This window comes from Pomacea canaliculata, linkage group LG14 (assembly GCF_003073045.1).
Source record: "Pomacea canaliculata isolate SZHN2017 linkage group LG14, ASM307304v1, whole genome shotgun sequence".
In the NCBI taxonomy this organism is placed as follows: Eukaryota; Metazoa; Mollusca; class Gastropoda; order Architaenioglossa; family Ampullariidae; genus Pomacea; species Pomacea canaliculata.
In genome coordinates this window covers 2068616-2086391 of record NC_037603.1, presented here as the reverse complement: position 1 = coordinate 2086391, position 17776 = coordinate 2068616, and the positions used below count along the sequence as shown (strand labels likewise).

The window sequence follows — 17776 nt, the reverse complement described above, 5'->3', positions numbered from 1 at the left end:
TTCAAAGTGTTGTGCTTTGTTGACAGTTGGCTGAGTCATGTTTACAAGCTGAACAGGTTGTGTGCTCAGACTAAGCCTCACCTGTCGAAAGGACTCAATGTTGTGCATTAAAAGTTTATCCTGGGAAGCAGAAAAAAAAACCCGTACGTGCACACCATGACGGAGGAGGTAAAGAAGGGAACACGGTCAATATGATTCTCTTTCTCGATCTTTTCGATGCTATGAACTTTGAACTCTTACTGTGCGGTTATGATAACATGTCCCATCGATCCTGTTTACAGCAATACATTAGTCGATCTTTTTGATGAGCACAACTCGAGATCGAACGCCTTCTTTGTCTCAGAAATAACAGTGACCCAATCTAAACAAGAATTCGAAGGGCTGAATGCCTCCCAATCATATCTTCATCCACCACACTCACAGAGCGCATTTTCCGCTTTGTCTTGATCATGCACTTATTCAACATCAGGGATGCACAACCTACGGCCCGCGGGCCATATCCGGCCCGCGACGCGGTGCCATCCGGCCCGCGAAACTTCTGCCCACATTGCAGGAAATCGGCATGTTAGTAATAAAAGAAGACCTTAAAAAACGAAAAAAAGGAAGAAGAAGTATTTATCCCCACGTAGGGGCATCTCTCAATCTTTTTTTCGATGGACGAACATTTCGATTCAGTACTCCGACTTGGTGTCTCTACGATGCAGCCGGACATTCAGAAGTTGGTTTCGGGAAAACAACTTCAAATATCCCACTAATTAGTACATAATTAATGGTAAGTACAACTTGTTTCTAATAAAAAATGGTATCTGCTCTATTTTTTTTTCCTTTTTGTATTTTTGCGGCGAAGTGGCCCGCGACACGGCTGTCCGAAATGGATATGGCCCGCGACACGGCTGTCCGAAATGGATATGGCCCGCAGGCCGAAAAAGGTTGGGCATCATTGTTCAACATCATTAGCAAAGATTAGTTAAGTATAGATGACTTTCCGATCATTAAAACACTTTCACCACATTTCGTCTCCACCTTTGTGGCATTCAGTAAACAGACTACATCCACATCTTTTTAAAATTTGCAATTATATTGAAGGTTTTCTTTTGTCCACCTCCCGAGTTCCCTAGCAACCTCTGAAAGCGCTATCAGAAAGCATACTTTAAACAAACCTCGTTAGACAAGATTATCTACTTGCCAACTGCGACGATGGTGGTTTGCTGCACGTGTTAAGGGAAGGACTACTCAAGATCCGGTGACTTCCTTTCTGCCACAACCGCGCAGCGGTTTACAGGAACCCCTCGCGGCACGCTCTTAAAAATATACCTGTCTAGCAGAAAAAAAGTGTAACAGAGTATTTGCCATTCTGTATGATCATTAGAGGTTGCGGAAAATGTAGTCATAAGTCTTGCTGACAGTGTCATGCCGCTGTAGATGTCAGTGATGTTGTAAATGAATGCAAGACTTACATAGATACTCTAAATGCAGAATCAGTGCTGTTGCTGTTGTTAATGGTGTTACTGTGTGGTAAAGACAAACACAACCAAACACAAATTTGGCAAAGCAACGTCCACATTTTTTTTCAGGTTAAGAATTTCCTTACAATGAGTAGGGGGGAATCGCCTACATCACTCATCTGTGTGATACTGTTATAAACTGTGATCATTATTTTGTCCTCTTGGTCAGCTGCTGAGTAAACAAATGCTTTTAGACTACAAAAATATGATTCAATGTAAAATACTGCATTGCCACTTATACTGCAGATCACTGTTTCATTCAAAGAGCCTAGTGTGCTTCAAAACAAGTTCCAACTAAAATAAACTGAAACTTTGTAACCTTGGGTGATCAAAATTTGCGATCAATATAAATCCAATCATAAAAATGAAGAAGACATTCTGCTACCAAGAAAATGCAAGTCTTTCAATCTGAATGCACAGTCTGATGTGTTTATTAGTGTTTGCTTGCCATGTGTTTATGTGTGCATATGCCCCAGAGATCAAAAGAAAGTTTTAAAAAAAGTACTAGTACAATGATCGACATACCCCATTTGAAGCCGCCGTTCTCACAGTACACTATGCACTTTGATGGCATTCCCTCATACAAAAAAGCAAGTTCTCAACAATAGGATTACAAAATCTCCATGATATGTGTATTTTAGACTAATCAAAGATGTTCAACAGCTGAACAAAGGCAACTCTTCCTTTGGGGTTTACACCATAAAATATCACAGATATTTTTTACCATGAAGGAAGCATTCAGATAGTCCTAAGTCCATGAATGACAATAAATATAACAAGTAAAAACAATGTTCATTGTATGCTTTTTCTAAAAGATCTTGCCAATTGCATGTAGTTTGGCACTACATCAGAACTTTAAGATACTAATATTTTTGTAGATACAAACATTATTTAGAAAACATGTTTCACACGTGGATCTTTTAAAATATATTCCTGGCACAACATAAGACTGGTAGGTGATGCTACAACTTTTAATGTTTTTATCAAGTATCACATTGTGCTTTACACAGTCACAGATAAACAAGATACTGTCATAGTATTTCCATTATTTCATGTACCAATATAATCAATGTGTGCCACCTGGTCCTTGGATATAACACTAGGAGGTAAAACATCTTGAAGAGGCAAACTAGCAAAATGATTTCGGAGGTGCTCAAGAGCCTTCTTGGAGCGTGCGTGCAACTGTTTCTCTTCTTCTAGATCCTCACTTGCTTTTTGTACCCTTTCCTCCAGTTTAAAAATTCTGTGTTCATATTTGGCTTTGGTATTCTCCTCAGCTATCATTTTCTCCCTTATAATCTGCACACACAAATGCATTATAAGACAGAACAAAGCTCACTTCAAGTTATCAACTATGCCTTAGCTCTAGGACACTTTATTTGTTACACTTCTAACTTTTCAGCCATGCTTGACAACCCCCAAATTCTTGCAATTCATCCGTCATTGCAGTCAGTTTCAACCTTTTCCATTCACCTTTTTTCTAATTAGGCATCCATTTACAACCAAATATTAAAATCTAAAAAAGAATAATAAATATAACTGTTTTATCAATGAAGTCAGTGTTAGGATAATGTTGTGAACAAGCTAAGGAAAGCCATCAGAACAAGAAATTAACATTAAAAAGATTGTGAAAATTAGTTTATGAGATTGACACATTTCCTGAAAATATAAACAATAGCAACAAATCTTTACTTTTGAAAAAACTGTAAGGTGTCTAATGGGTTTGATCACAAGGCATCCATAAGTTAAATAAGTTAAATGTTTTAACCCATAAACATGTGAACCTAACTTTACATGAGCTAATTACCTCCTGATTTGCTTCCAGAAGTTTCTGCTCTGCTTGTTTACGGGCAATACGTTCACTGTCAATAGCCAAGCGCATCTCCTGCATCTGCTTCATCATCTTTAGCTTCTCCTGATCGATCTCCTTCCACATCTCAGTCACTGCATCCAGCTTCATACTTGTACCTTTCAGCTGACGCTGCAGGTCCTCAACATGAATTGCCAGTCTAAAAATGTAATAATAATCATCATCACTTCCGTACAACCTGATGGCTACCCACATTTTCAAGAATCACTATTGGGGAAAAAAAAGGGGAAAAAATTACAATTGATTCAAATGAAATCCCTTTTTTAAATTTATTTGTCTCTAAACAACAATTACCAAAAGTCATAAATAAAGCAGAGTGTGGTGGACAGGTGGTGTTTGTCATTCTGAGTAAATGCAAATGCACACCACTTGGACAATTCTCTCTAAATTAGGCAAGAATATTCATCTCCCAGAAGGTCATAGACTACATTTGGTTAGTGTATGCTGCTTAGGAACATGTTCATTTTTCAAGTTTACTTTCTCCATTCTAAGATGTTACCAGTGGCAAAAAACGATAAAACAACTACCATGCAAACATTGCAACATGTTTCTGTACTACACACACTTGTCGAACTTTGACATCATAATTTTAGATGGTACCAATAACACACCAAGCCAGGTAAAGTAGAGCAGAAGGTGATGTAGAGAAGGGTTGGAGAAAAGGGGCAAGACTGCAAATGAGTCACCCGGTGTAAACGTTTATCTCCCCTTTTCACTGAAAACAGGTGGAGGTTCTCTCACCTTCTTACTTCCCTTGATCTGCTCTAATAAATGCTCTGTGCACTGTCAACCAGCTAGTGTGTGTGTGCGTGGATGTCTAGAAATGCATGTCACTGACTGCCAACAACATAAAAACATTGACCATGGATACATAATTGCTAACCTAAGACACAGGAGGATGATCACACATCAATAATACTATAAGTATTTTAAACTCAACAATAACTGCCTTTTCTTCCTCAGTATACAAAGAGTTAGGACCACAGGATTAATATCTCACCTGTGATTTGCTTTTGTGGCTTCTGAAAGCTTTGTAGATTTGGTCTCAAGTTCTTTCGTTTGAGCTCTGAGATTCTCTTTCAAGTGAGTGTTACGAGACTCTGCCTGTTGAAGTCTTGCTTCCAGTTCACTGATCTGACCTTTAGCGGCTTGAAAAACATTTCGTAACACTGAAAGTTCTTCTGAATTCCAGATGGTGGAGTCACGAAGATCAATTTTTTTATCATGTTGTATGGTCAATTCAGCTTCAAGACTTGGTTCTGCATGAAAGCAAATCATAATATTTTTCCCTATAAGTATACATCAGTAAATTTGAAGTAAAAAATTTATCCTAATCCACAAAGTTAACAGAAAACAAAAAAAAGCAGTTTTATTCACTTTTATTATTTTCTAAAATATCTTGTTATTTATCAGCACCATCTGTTTTTTTTCTTTGAGCATTCACTTCAGCACGTGTGAATAAGCCCCTCTGGTCCATTTACTCAAAGGAAAAAAATACCTACATAACTCTTCCTACCTACATAGTATTTAACAATTAGTGGAATAGAAATGAAGAATTGCCTGTAAAAACTGAAAGATTTTGAGGCTAAGTTTAACGTTAAACCTAAAATAGTTTCTTTTAAATGTCACTTAAACCTTGTTCCTTGCAGAACATATCATTCAAGACCACAATAATTGAGCTCTTTTGCAACATGCATGAAAGGTTATCTCTGCACAGACATTAAGGAGCAAACTACTGCACCAAACCAATTAAAATATTTATTTATAAATAGAATTATAAAACTAAAAGATGGTCCACTTAAGCTTCTCATTCCTTTAAAAAATAAGATCTCTATGCCCAATCCTACTATTTGATGAAACCGTTAATAACTACCTGTCTGTGATGTTCTTTGATCCTCTTTTACTTGATTTCTGATCTCTTCATCTGCTTTGAGCATCAAATGGACTCGTTGATAAACCCTTTGAATGGATTCTGGATCAAAGGCTGAGACAAACTTGATTTTTGGTTGGCATTCTAACTCAGGTCCTTTATCTCTGTCTTCTATTGCATCCTTTGAATTCACAAAAGCTGGAGAAAACATCTCTAAAATCCAATCCCCTGGCTTTTGGGACAACTGGCTTTCGGTAATTTTATGCTCCATCGCTTGCCCTTTATTATTCCTTGTAACTCCTGAAACAGTTTTGACGGGTTAAGTTAATGGATAAATTTAAATTATTATTAGGGTATGACCAAAATCGTGAAAGCAGACGCACTTTCTCTCCCAGTGGGGTATGAGTGTGTAGGAGCTTTCTGAGTGAGAATGTGTATATTCCCAGAGTTAGATTCACCGACAATCCAGTGAAAATTTTTGCGATGAACGGATGCTCTTAAATAAATCCTAACACAAATAATGAATTTCTCAGTAATTCGTTGTCTAATATTTTGTCATCTGCGACGTGAGCGTCAGAGTATACGGACAACCGTTGCTACTGTAACGCAAACACTAGTTACAAAAATGAATATTTTATTTAGCTTTTAACTTAAAATATCAAAATACCTTTTTAGAAGAAGGTCCCGATGCGTGGTGAATATGCGAGGGATTTGATTAGCATTTAAACGAATTATATCTCATACCGCTTAGTAGTGCAGAGCTACCTGCAGGGTTGGGAATCACGTGATTTCAGAACGTAATCTCATTGGTTGGTGAAATCGTTCTTCCTTTAGAGGCCTTGTGTGAAGACAGGCTTGATACCTAACGGATAGAAAGATGGGGGAGAGAGGTATGTAATGTTTCGTTTCTCGCTGACTAGGTGCATTTTTATTATGTACATTTAATAATGGCTCTGATACACACAGAAGTAACACTGCATTTATTTAAAATTTGGTTGGGGTCAGCATGACAACTGGTCAGCAAAACCGATTAACACAAGGCATTTCTATCAAGTGCACTGCCCGAGTTGCAGGAGTGCACTGAGAACGTACCAATGATTTCGCTTTAGGGTCATGTCATTGACAGGGAATTGCAGAGGAGAGACGATAGCGCGCGAACTGTTGACGTTGCTAACGAACGGGGAGTCGTTTTTGAATCGCTGATTGCGTTGACGTGTCTTCATAGATGCTATTGATCTTTTCAGGACCATATGCTTCAGTGCACCTACCTTTTACCTACCGAGTGTTGCATAGTTGGCGAACATTGAATACATAAGAAAATGCAAAACTAGCTTTTTTTGACAATGAAAGACATCTACTTTCTTAATTAATAAGCATACCCATGACGAAGACCTTAGTTAAATGAGGCTCTAGTTTGTAGGAATAAATGCGTTAGCGAAGTGGCTCGTAGCGCCAGAAACCATATATATATATAGTTATATATCACTTGGCTCATTAAAGGCATTTCATTAACGACACAAAATTCCACGCCCCTCTGCTCAGTGTGATATCATACCTGTATTCAAGCATCTTAACATGAAGTCGCGCATGCCACCCAGATAACATGTTTGAATGTAATATTATTTGTATAACTGAAATTGGTTTACACAGAGATTTGATTTTGCAAATGGTCTCAAGATAGAAAAATGTTTCACTTGAGCTGTGATGGGTCCATGGAAGTTAGATGAAATAATAATATAATTGTAAACAAATAAAACTGCTTGGCTGTAAGTCAGGAGACACTTTTTGTGCCAGTAATGATTACTTTTGTTAAGCTTATGTCACTCTGTGCTGAATATGTGAATTGCAGAATGTATAATTGAAGTAGGTTAGACAAGATAGAACTACTATCACCAGTATCTAACCGAATCTGTGTGCTTTATGCACTTTTATCTATAGTGTGTGTACTTTCTGTAGATAATGTCACTGTTTTAGAGTCATTCTGTGTATCTTGAATAATCACAAAACTGAGCTTGAAGTATACCTGTGTAGGTATGTACATGCTTATGAACATCCACATAGTACATCACTTAACTCTCCTTTAGATCATAAAAGTTGGCAGGTGCAAGAACTAGTATTTGCTGATGCCTACAGTCACTGCAAGCTTGACAGTGGTGTTTGTAATAAAAGTTCTTGTAGAAATTTTCTGTGAATGCATAAAAACTAATACACTACTGTGGCTGAAGTGGGTGGTAATTTTATCCCACAGCCAAAAGTGTCTTTCCCAATATCTATTCTGAGCTAACAAGTATTTCAAAACTGGCATCTAGTTCTTGCTTTGCATCCACATTGCCCGCAGTGTGTGGGTGTGGGTGTGGGCACCAGACATGAGTGTATGGCATTCCTCTCCAGGTGAAACTTTAAGAGAAGGATGGATGTAGGTGATTTTTGGACCTTTCTCTTTGTTGTACAGTGTGTCTCTATGAAAAATTCTTTGTCTCCTTCCCTCTTTCATCATGAAAACTGATCTCTTTTAAAATTTAAAGTGCAGTTCACATGAGCACTCATGCTAAGATTTTAATGGGATCTGTAACCATCACCCAAAAATAGAAGCAGAGTCATCAAAATTTTCCATGAACTCAGCACACATTTGTCAAAAGATGTCGAAATTATGTATATTATAATGGACGACCTTGATTACTATTAGCATTTTTGTGTTCCTTTTAAAAAGAATAAGGAAACTGAACAAGGAAATCGATGCAAAACATACACAGCACTATTATGAGTACAACATTATTATTGATATCAAGCATAGTGATACATAACTAAAGGAGCAAATGGTAATAGTATGAAGCTGTTTCAGCACTTTTATTTTCACAATTTATGTTCATTTCTGATGTTGCTCATTACATCACTTCCCAGTTCGCCTCGCATGCATGGGTGTCTAATGACCTAAAATGGGTTAGGGGACAACCTTTATCTTTGTATTTAAAAAAAAACTTACTTTTAAAGAAAGTATATCATAGTTTTATAATATATATATATGTGAAGAGCATTAAGCTTAAAGTTTCAAAGATTCAGTGCATGCAACATTAAGTTTTAGTGACATTAGTCATTCTTGGAAAAAGTGTATAAGGTGATCAGAGAAGAAGTCATGTTAAAACTGCGTGAGCCAAAGCTGTTTAGGAAGGAAGGCAGGAAGAATGCCCGGTGTCGTGCAACAATCTCTGGCGTGCAGCCTATAAGAACCTGGCATCCTTTGAGACTTCATTGGTATTTTGATAATTAATTTTCCTGCTGTCATAGTAAATAGTGTTAGTAATGCAGTACTGAAGTTGTTTTTTTTTTAATTTAGCAGTTTAAAGGCATCTGTCTTTCTTGCATCATCAGCTTTTTCCCAAGTATTGCCCTTTGAACATCTAATAGTTTGTTAAATTTTTGTGTTTAAGTTATTTAAAAGTCCCAGCTGCATTTAAAATTTGGCAAAGCAAGTTCTGTTTTAATCCTTATTATTAACTTCTGTTTATTGACAAACTGTTTGGCTCCACAAAAGACTGCCTTGGAAATTGGGCTTTCATAAGAAAAACAATCCATTATGTCCATGTTTGCCTTACTGCCATTGAATTTACATGATAACTTGCCAAATAAAAAAATGTATCTGACTGTTGTATCCATCTATAATTTTCTAGTCTTTTGAGAGATTAGCAAGATTATTGTTTAAATACTTTAACTAATTTATATTTAGTTGAAAATACCTACCCTAACCACGATATTGAGCCTGAACTGAGCATAAGATATTGTTGATATGTAGATAGAACTTGTAACAGCAACTGGAAGATATGATTCAGAATGATTGAATAGCTAACACTGTAATAAGCATGTCAATGGCAGAAAATAATTTAATATCATAGATTCTTTGTTATTCAGCCTATTGACATTTGCACATTTTTAGTTGTGGTGGGGGGAACCGCATGTGTACATGCATTAACTTCACCATATAAAACAGAGCACATTTTAGTATTACATAAGGGTTCTGTAGTATGAAGAGGGTGTAGTCAGGAAATTTTTTATTTCTTTTGCCCAGAAGAGAAAGAAGCTTTCGTCACACTAGCCACAAACGACGTATATGCTATAGGATGTCTGGTGCTGGGCCATTCTCTTCGACGGGTAAAAACAAGCCGACAGCTTGTTGTCATGGTGACACCTGGGGTAACGGAGAAAATGAGGTAAGAGATAAGGTTTAACTTTATTCTTTATGCAATGAAGGTGGGAGGGGGCACCGATGGTCACAGTCGATTTAATAGCTGTAATGGTGAAAAGAAAGAAAGGTGAATACATTAATTGTGAGAGAATAGTACATCAGGGAGTTAATAAAACTAGGTAAAGTAGCTTAATAAGCAACTATATACAACTTCTGCCTCAGCATTTACTCTAAAGTTTAAGTGAAACAAGCATTTGCTTATTTTCTACTTTTACGGCTAAGTTAACTAATGCAAGAAAAATGTATTTGATAGCTTTATTTGTTTTGGCATCTGAATTTTGTTTTTGAGTCCTATCCAGAGTCAGTATGGCAAGGCAATTTTGCATGCAGTCCTAACAATAGCATTTGTAGCTACACAGGCAAAGCAGTGTTTGTACATAGTGGTTGGTTGATGTCCTGGAAGAAAAAGCACCACCATTGCACTGTCATACTATATCACTTGTGCCTTTTTGTGCACGTTGGTATGTGGTTGCTTGGGTGCAGGGACCCCTATGCTGCATTTTTGCAGAGATTTTGCATATTAAAGTCTTGTTGCTTGTCAGAAATTGCTGATAGTGCCATAGCTGGTACTTGTAAAAGTAATCCTTTGATATACATTGGCTGTCAATGAAGAAGCAAAAGCACTCTTACAGGTTGAACAATTAATGTGGGATTAGACTTATCATACAGGAATATTATAATCACGCGTTTTTCTTGATTTTTACTACACTTGTGCCAAAATATAATTGTGCAAGCAGCAGGTCCTTTTTATGCAGTCTTAAAGTGTCTCTTCAGGTATAAATTTGTTTTTTCCTTTGAAAGAAATGCTTAGCTATTCAAAAATATTTGCTCAGCCATAGAGTATACACATATCCAAAGGATAATGACTAGGATTTTTTTTTTTCCATTGTATATAAGAGAAACAGGCAGGCATGTAGTTGGACTAGTGCCACACTTTACTTCTCCAATGCTTATTCATGCTGCTGTTGCTTTGGCATCTTCTAGCTTTGGCAGATAAGAGGGGATTTTAGTTGTTCAGAAGATGGAGCCAGCTACCAGATTGGCACATGACCTCCAGAGTACACAGGGTTTACTGTAGGTCATGGGAAGTACAGTCACTTGGGCTTTTTGGCCTTGCCTAAATGGGTAGGGAAGGTGGTTTTTATGGATAATGGTGAAATCTAATGCTGAGCCATTGGTAGTTAGTGGTGTGTGAAAGTTGCATTGTTGATGACAATTGCAGTTAAAATGAGCGTCTATTTTTTCCTTTTGGGGTGTGCAGACAAGCAGATACTTGATACCAAAACAGATGCAAAAAAGAGCGATGCATTATAAATTGTGCCAGATTGTCCTCTCCTGACTAACAAAAGGAGTACTGTGTAAACACTGCTTTGGCAGTGGTCCTGACCATAGCTCATGATTTGATTACACTGATAACAAAGATTTTACATATATTTTCTTGTACAAAGTTCAGTCTTTGTCAGAATCAGCCATGCAGAATATACATAATATTGTAATGAAAGATAGTTTATAAATGATTTTAAACTTTAAAAGATTTTAAGAATTACTTGATTATTTTTGCAGCAGGTAGGATCTTAAAATTGTTATGAATTAGTGAAAGGAAGAAGATGGGGCATAATGAAAGCTTTAAATTTATTGGGTTTTCATGAATTGCTACCTGAATGAGAACTGGGCAACACTGCATGACCAATGACCCTCCTATGGTTAGTAATGACCAGCTCACCACAATGATAGAGAAGCTCAAGACAAGAATTTGCATTCAATTCTTTGGAGAGACAATGAGAATCTCTAAGTGAAATTACTGTAAATGCAAAGTTTATCATCAAAATGCTGTTGATTTTTTTTGGCTTTATTTGTAAAGATTTAACCTTGAAATGAAGGGATCCTTTGACATATGTTCAAAATGAAAGACTTTTTGAAATATATACATGTAAAAAGATATGGGTGCTTTTTTTTCAACTGTGGTTTTCATTTGCAGATTACAGCTGCAGGCAGTATTCCACCTTGTTCAAGAAGTGGATTTGCTAGACAGCAAAGACGAGCAAAACTTGAGTTTGTTGGGTCGCCCAGACCTTAATGTCACCTTTACCAAATTGCATTGCTGGCGGCTAACACAGTTTCAGAAGGCAGTCTTTCTAGATGCAGATACTTTAGTAAGCAAACTTCTTATTCCCTGTGGACTATGAGTTCTGACCTTCCCAGTTGCACTGACTCTGAAATTCCCCCCCCCCCCCACATCCTCCAAGCAGTTCAAACAAAAGTTTTTTTCAGAGCAGGTGATCTTATGCAAGAGGTGCAGTCTTGTATCTTGTGCATTGTTGAGAATCATGGATGCTATCAGTAAACCACCTGCTTGATTGCAGGAACAAATTTTATTTTGCTTTTTTTTTTAAGTAAGATGTTTCTGCCAAAGGCATTAATGAGATGTTCAATCTTGCAGATATGGCTGAAATTATTGAAAGAGTACAAACTAAGATGTTACAACAATTTCCCTGGAAAAGCAGAACTAAAGTCATCAGGGCTAGTTGCCTTTTATCAGCTTTTCTTAAAAACAGAAACTTGGCATGGCCTAATTGACTTAAAAGTGCACTTATTCCTCAGTGTAAGCTGTAGACATAGGATAGTGACAAAGACTTGCATGCTGATTTAAAAAAAAATTATTTTCATGCTTTTGTTATGATATGGCAACTTTGTCTACTCTTGCTGTAAACAGCAGAGCAGTACATTTACCAAACTCACCTTTTGCCAAATCTAAACCCTAAATCAACTCTTATTTTTCAGGTGCTTCAAAATGTGGATGAATTGTTTGACAGAGAAGAGCTTTCAGCTGCACCAGATCCAGGCTGGCCTGACTGTTTTAATTCAGGAGTGTTTGTATACAAACCTTCAGAAGAAACATACTCAAGGCTTTTGCAGTTTGCACTCACTTCTGGATCTTTCGATGGTAAGAGTGTTGTGTCCTTTACTCATTCTTATTTCTCCATGGGGACTTGTAAACATCTTTTTTAGATATAATGTATTTTCAGACATGCGCAAATCACAGAAGAGACTTTTTTTAATAATTCTATTTTTCATGGACAGAATCTTTGTACATCTCTGGAGTTGAAAGAAAATGAGGTTCAAGTGAAAGACTATAGAACATCACACCTAATAGTTTCATATGATCAGCATTAACACTTGAAATTTAAAAAAAGCATAAAATAGGAGAAAGGCAGTGGAGTTTGTTGCACTTTTGTTTAGTTTAGTTCGACATTCATTTTTTTTTTTTTTTTTTTTTTTTGAGTTTTAAATTTTGTACAGTTTTTCTTCCCCAAGGTTTACAAACAGCGTCTCATCTATTGCCTTTTTGTGGATAGTGAGAGTCCTTTCCTGAGAGGTTTCATTGGATTGAAAAAAAAGACAAGCTTGAGTGTTTGTTTTCTATCCTCATCAGGCAGATAATTTGACAAAGTCATGGGTTGTGTATCATCATCAGCAACTCCTCCCACATCTGATCATACAGCAGACAGTACAAATTTCAGCACAAGTGTGACTTCCCTTGCTGTTTTTTTCAAAATGTATTTTGTGTGGAAAACTACTGAAAATTCAAAAATAGGATTTTTGAACTGTTCGTACAATTTTTTATATTTTATACTTTTTTTGTTTTTGTTGGATTTTGTCATTTAATATGTTCAATTCTAGTTATCATCTCTCTGCTAGTTCCAATGCTTAGTTTGCATGTCTATTGCAACATGCTCCCAAGAAAGCTGCCCAAGAGAATTTCATCTTCAAGTACTGATGTTCTGGTGCTAAAAAGTAAAAGGAAGCCTTTGTGAAATCATGCATAATTGACTTAAAAGTACACTGAACCCAGCAAAAATTGTGCATTTTGTGTGCAGTGTCTATGTGCCATCAACATATCACACACCAGTCAAGTGACATTCTTTGACATGAGAAGTCACGAAAGCTTCCAGTCACTGAGAAGAGATGCCCTCCTGTACAATTTTTATTTTTTTTTCCTTTTTTCTTTTTTTTTATGATCTAAAAATTATGGAAAATGATGCATCAACATAAACAAGAGATTTTGTTTTTATTTATAATCTACAAAGATTTTTATTGCTATATAGAATATGAATTCTGGATGCAGAAAACAGAAGATTTGAAAATCGCGAAGAAAAAGAAACTTCTCAGAGCACACTTTTGTAGTTAAGTGAAACAACTGAAGAGCTATTAAAAAAACTATTAAAAACTATTTGATATGGATCAAAATTGGTTACCAGTTAGATTCTCTGTGCTCCAAAAACTAACAGACAAGAAAACGCCTAACTTAATTAGTCAAAGAGTTTGGAAATTTAGGAGGATTTACAGAGAGGAGGTACAAATTTTCGTGTGACCTCCTAGACCATTTGTTACTAAGTTGACTTTTCTTTTTCCTGAGAAAGTCCTCCAGCTATGTTTGCTTTTTATAAAGAAAAAAAATCACCTTAACTGAAAGTTTTCATTTGTAGATGGATACAAGAAATTATTGGGCAGTTAATGTACTTATTAGTCTTAATATTTATGCATGGCAATTTCTTTTTCCTCACTTTTGTGTGATTACTTCTCAAGCTGTGGTTCTTCTAGGACAAACCTGTGTAGCTGAATATGCACTTTTGTTGTAAAAGTACAAATCACATGAAAGACAAGAAGAAATATTGCTGATCATGGTCACCATCATTGTGAAAATGCATTAAAATACAAAAATATATCAGATTTTAATTGGAATGACATATTTTGCTAGTTTACATATAGTAACAGTAAAATCTCCTTAGAGGACAACATGAGTGCGACCTTTTTTCTCTATAATTGGGTTAAGTTTAAAAATAATAATTCCCAAAATATGTAAGTACATAATTATGCTTCATTTTCAAAATATAAGCCTTTAAACATCGGCATTCTCACCTGCCACTAGGAAAGGAGGAGAAAATTACTCTCTCTGCATGTCTTCAAGTCAAATGAAGAAGCATCACTCAAATATTGTTCAAGAAGCGATATTTTTACCCAAAAAATGAAACGGCTGACTTTGGAATACAGCCCTACAGATTTGAACTTTATTTAAAAGCTTTGACTGAAGTTTAACAAAAATTAATAGGTCCATTCGACAGACATCATAAGTAAATCTTCTCCAGATCAAAACTTCATGGGCAACAGTCACGGTCATTGCAGTTTACATTGTATTATTGATTCTCTGTTACTAAGTGGATGCATTTAAGTTAGCTTTTCCATGTGTATTATTGTTAATAAAATATAAACACATTTCAAATGTGCATTTGTCTAAGGCAAACTCCTGTAATTTTTTTTTATTTCATAGTTAATTTCCAGCATTGCAGTTTTATTTTATAGTTACTGCTGATAAAACTTTTTACTAATAAACATATAACATTTTAAAGCTTTGATACATATTTATCAATGTAAAAACTTATTTCATACTCATTTAGCTGGATGCTCATACTCCTACACATTCCCATTTAAGCTCCTCATATGTTTGTCACCCTCATTTCCTTTTTTAACTGTTTCAAGCACACACTTAAATGGAGCCCTAACACTGTCAGTTGTTTTTAGTAGTGTGCTGGATAAGAATAAGACTGAAGATGTAGTTGCAGCCCTATTCTCCACATGCGATGATTAGGAACAAGACGAAGAGAAAGATTAATGTAATATTTCTTGTGCCTCTTTGTCATAAAATACCACCAGAATATACTTTTGATACTTTATACTTTATTTCCAGTGATTTTTCACTGAGCGCTTGTGTTGTCCTTTAAGGTTTTCATTAATTTATGAAAGACCTATATATTAACCTGTTCTGTATTCGCTTCTGGGTACCAGAAGAACAAAAATGAAAGAATCCTAGTATGATTTAAAAGACTGTGATTGATGGGATAGAGATAAAATAATTGATATTTTTGCATAAATTCACTAAGCTTTTAGCAAAACATAATTTTTAAAATAAGTAAAAAAAAATTTTTTTCATTTCAGGAGGAGACCAAGGTTTGCTGAACCTGTTCTTCAATGACTGGCCAACAAAGGACATAGCAAAACACTTGCCATTTATCTACAATGTTGTTTCCCATGCATTCTACAGTTATCTTCCTGCATTTCGGCAGTAAGTTGACAAATACCCATTATGTGAAAACTGTAAATGTCATCAAAATGGTGTGAATATCTTTGTTTTACACCTTTACTTTTGTCTTGAATCAAATGGTAAGATAAAGCAATTGCTTTATTTACTTCCCCATGTCCCAGAAGGACTTGCATTGCAATTTTCTTTTTGCCATTGTTGCCATCCAACCAATTACACCTAATGTTTAAATAGAGGTGAAATATTTTTGGATATAATTTATCAATCAGAACTTTGTTGTTTCGTTCAGAAAATTAACTATCTGGATGCCAGTTTTGGTGATTACATAATAAATGTGCTTCCATTTTTAGTTTACCAATACTATAATGTAGCTTAAAATAAACTCTTATACAACATTCACATATATTTTGTGAATCAGGTAATAAGCTCCATCAAAATTATAGTTTATTCGGGATGATATACTTGTTACACACTTACAAATGAGGATACATATCAATATTCACATGATATTTTGACTGTATTAATTTTTTCAGGTTTAAAAACCAGATAAAGATTGTGCATTTTATTGGTGCCATCAAACCCTGGCACCATCCTTACAACACAGTCACACGCACTGTCACCACATTGCCAGAGACTTATCACAGCCAAGAGTTTCTTCAGTATTGGTGGGATATCTTCATTGAATCAGTCCATCCTCATCTGGACCCCCTTGTGGTAGGTTTAGCTATACAAGGCCTTCAAATTGGCATGTTCTTCCAGCTCATACCAACAGTTAACTCGGAACTATTTTGGATCATGAAGACCACAGTAAGATGAGTTGGGGTTGCGGGAGGCAGGCGAATATGTGATGTGGTAAATTGTCTGTGGGATGCTAATTGCATTGCCTTGTGCAAATTTTTCAAAAAGATAATACATTTAAACAGCACAGTGCCGAGTTAACCCTGGTTTTGAGTTTTGACCTAGGAATGAGCATGCTGACAGTATTCTTACATTTGACAATGACATTTCTTGAGTGTGTTCTGACTAAAGTTAACTGGCCCAGCATGAATGCTTTTATTTAGTTTTGTTTTGTTTGGTTTTTTTCTTTCCTTAATTTTAAAGCTGTTTTCAAGTCACATGATAAAATTTGTGATAACCCTGACAGATTTTTCAGTAATATTGGTGTGTTTAGTCACTATCATAGAAATTACGAAAGTACATAACATGTTTATTTAGACCTAATCATTATCATTAGAATAGTAAAAATCTGCGTGGTGTTTTTTTGTTGGGTTTTTTTTTTGCCACTTAAAATGATGTGGAGAATGGCATGCAATTTTAAGATTTTTGTGTAGAGTCAGGATAAATTTATTGTAGGTCTTTCCGTTTTCTAGTAGCTACTCTGTGTAAAAGAACTTGTAGGGAGAATAACCAGAAAGTGTAAGAGTTCACGAAAAAAGCAGCAGATTTAAAAGAATCTAATGCACTTACTGACTCAGGTGGCAAGTTGGCAAGTTAAGACTATTTATATTTTGTAAACTTACTGGTTGGATAAAATATTATTCTTTATTTTTATTGCGAAAATACATACTGAAATTCATAAACAACAGCACTGACATGAGAGACAGCGCAGCGCTTGTTTAAAGATACAAAAAGAAACATTTGAGTCTTGCGAATGCTATTTACAGCATGTCGATTGCTGCTTTGATGCTGTATTTTAATATCATTCATATCAAAGATGTAAATTACTTGTCACAGAAAGTAACTTTTAGCCACATTATTATGATCCAACCTCATGGAGATGGCCATTCATTGCATTGGTGGAAAAACTGATGTCTGGCTTTTGAACGTTGTACAAAATTTTGATGTCCTCACAGAAAGTGTCCCAGTTAGCTTACTGATGAACCATCACAATTGCTGTCTTAATCTTTCTAAAATGTCCACAGTAAAACTTTTTCTTTTATTGACTGACTAGGAACACGTTTTTATACCACCAGATTTTAAGTGTCATCTTTTTGCAGTTGTTTGGTAGTTGTTTTTTTTTGCGGGGGGGTTTCATTTTCTTAAAAAATGTTTGTAAGGAAATTAAAATAAATTTCAAAATGATCAGTCAGACAAGATAGTTGTCTAAATTAATACTTGCAGATAATACATACTTATAGATGGTAGATGGAGATTTCATGAACTGATTTTAAGTTTTTCCCCAATTCTCCCAATA

At 35.8% G+C, this 17776-nt stretch overlaps 2 protein-coding genes across 7 annotated transcripts in view; one reads left to right on the top strand and one right to left on the bottom strand.

Annotated features, from left to right (window-relative positions):
- Window positions 1-2460: 2460 nt before the first annotated feature.
- Window positions 2461-6037, bottom strand: LOC112554976 (chromosome partition protein Smc-like). 2 transcript variants are annotated; one of them, XM_025223065.1, is made up of 5 exons: window positions 5913-6037; window positions 5249-5545; window positions 4376-4634; window positions 3313-3514; window positions 2461-2804 (listed from the first exon to the last, which is right to left on the bottom strand). In XM_025223065.1, the coding sequence occupies exons 2-5, from the start codon at window positions 5514-5516 to the stop codon at window positions 2556-2558; spliced, it is 978 nt and encodes a 325-aa protein (XP_025078850.1). In that variant the 5' UTR covers window positions 5517-5545; window positions 5913-6037; the 3' UTR covers window positions 2461-2555. The 2 variants fall into 2 exon arrangements, with proteins under 2 accessions (XP_025078850.1, XP_025078851.1); XM_025223066.1 differs by lacking the exon at window positions 5913-6037 and adding an exon at window positions 5704-5839.
- Window positions 6011-17776, top strand: part of LOC112554975 (glycogenin-1-like) — a 29370-nt gene continuing 17604 nt past the window's right edge. For 3 of the 5 annotated variants that reach the window (XM_025223062.1, XM_025223058.1, XM_025223059.1), the window contains exons 1-6: window positions 6011-6135; window positions 9309-9450; window positions 11464-11638; window positions 12267-12429; window positions 15480-15606; window positions 16116-16296. In XM_025223062.1, the coding sequence (XP_025078847.1) occupies window positions 6123-6135; window positions 9309-9450; window positions 11464-11638; window positions 12267-12429; window positions 15480-15606; window positions 16116-16296 (801 nt within the window). In that variant the 5' untranslated portion in view covers window positions 6011-6122. The remainder of the gene's footprint in view (window positions 6136-9308; window positions 9451-11463; window positions 11639-12266; window positions 12430-15479; window positions 15607-16115; window positions 16297-17776) is intronic. The other 2 variants (XM_025223063.1, XM_025223064.1) reach the window with 2 other exon arrangements.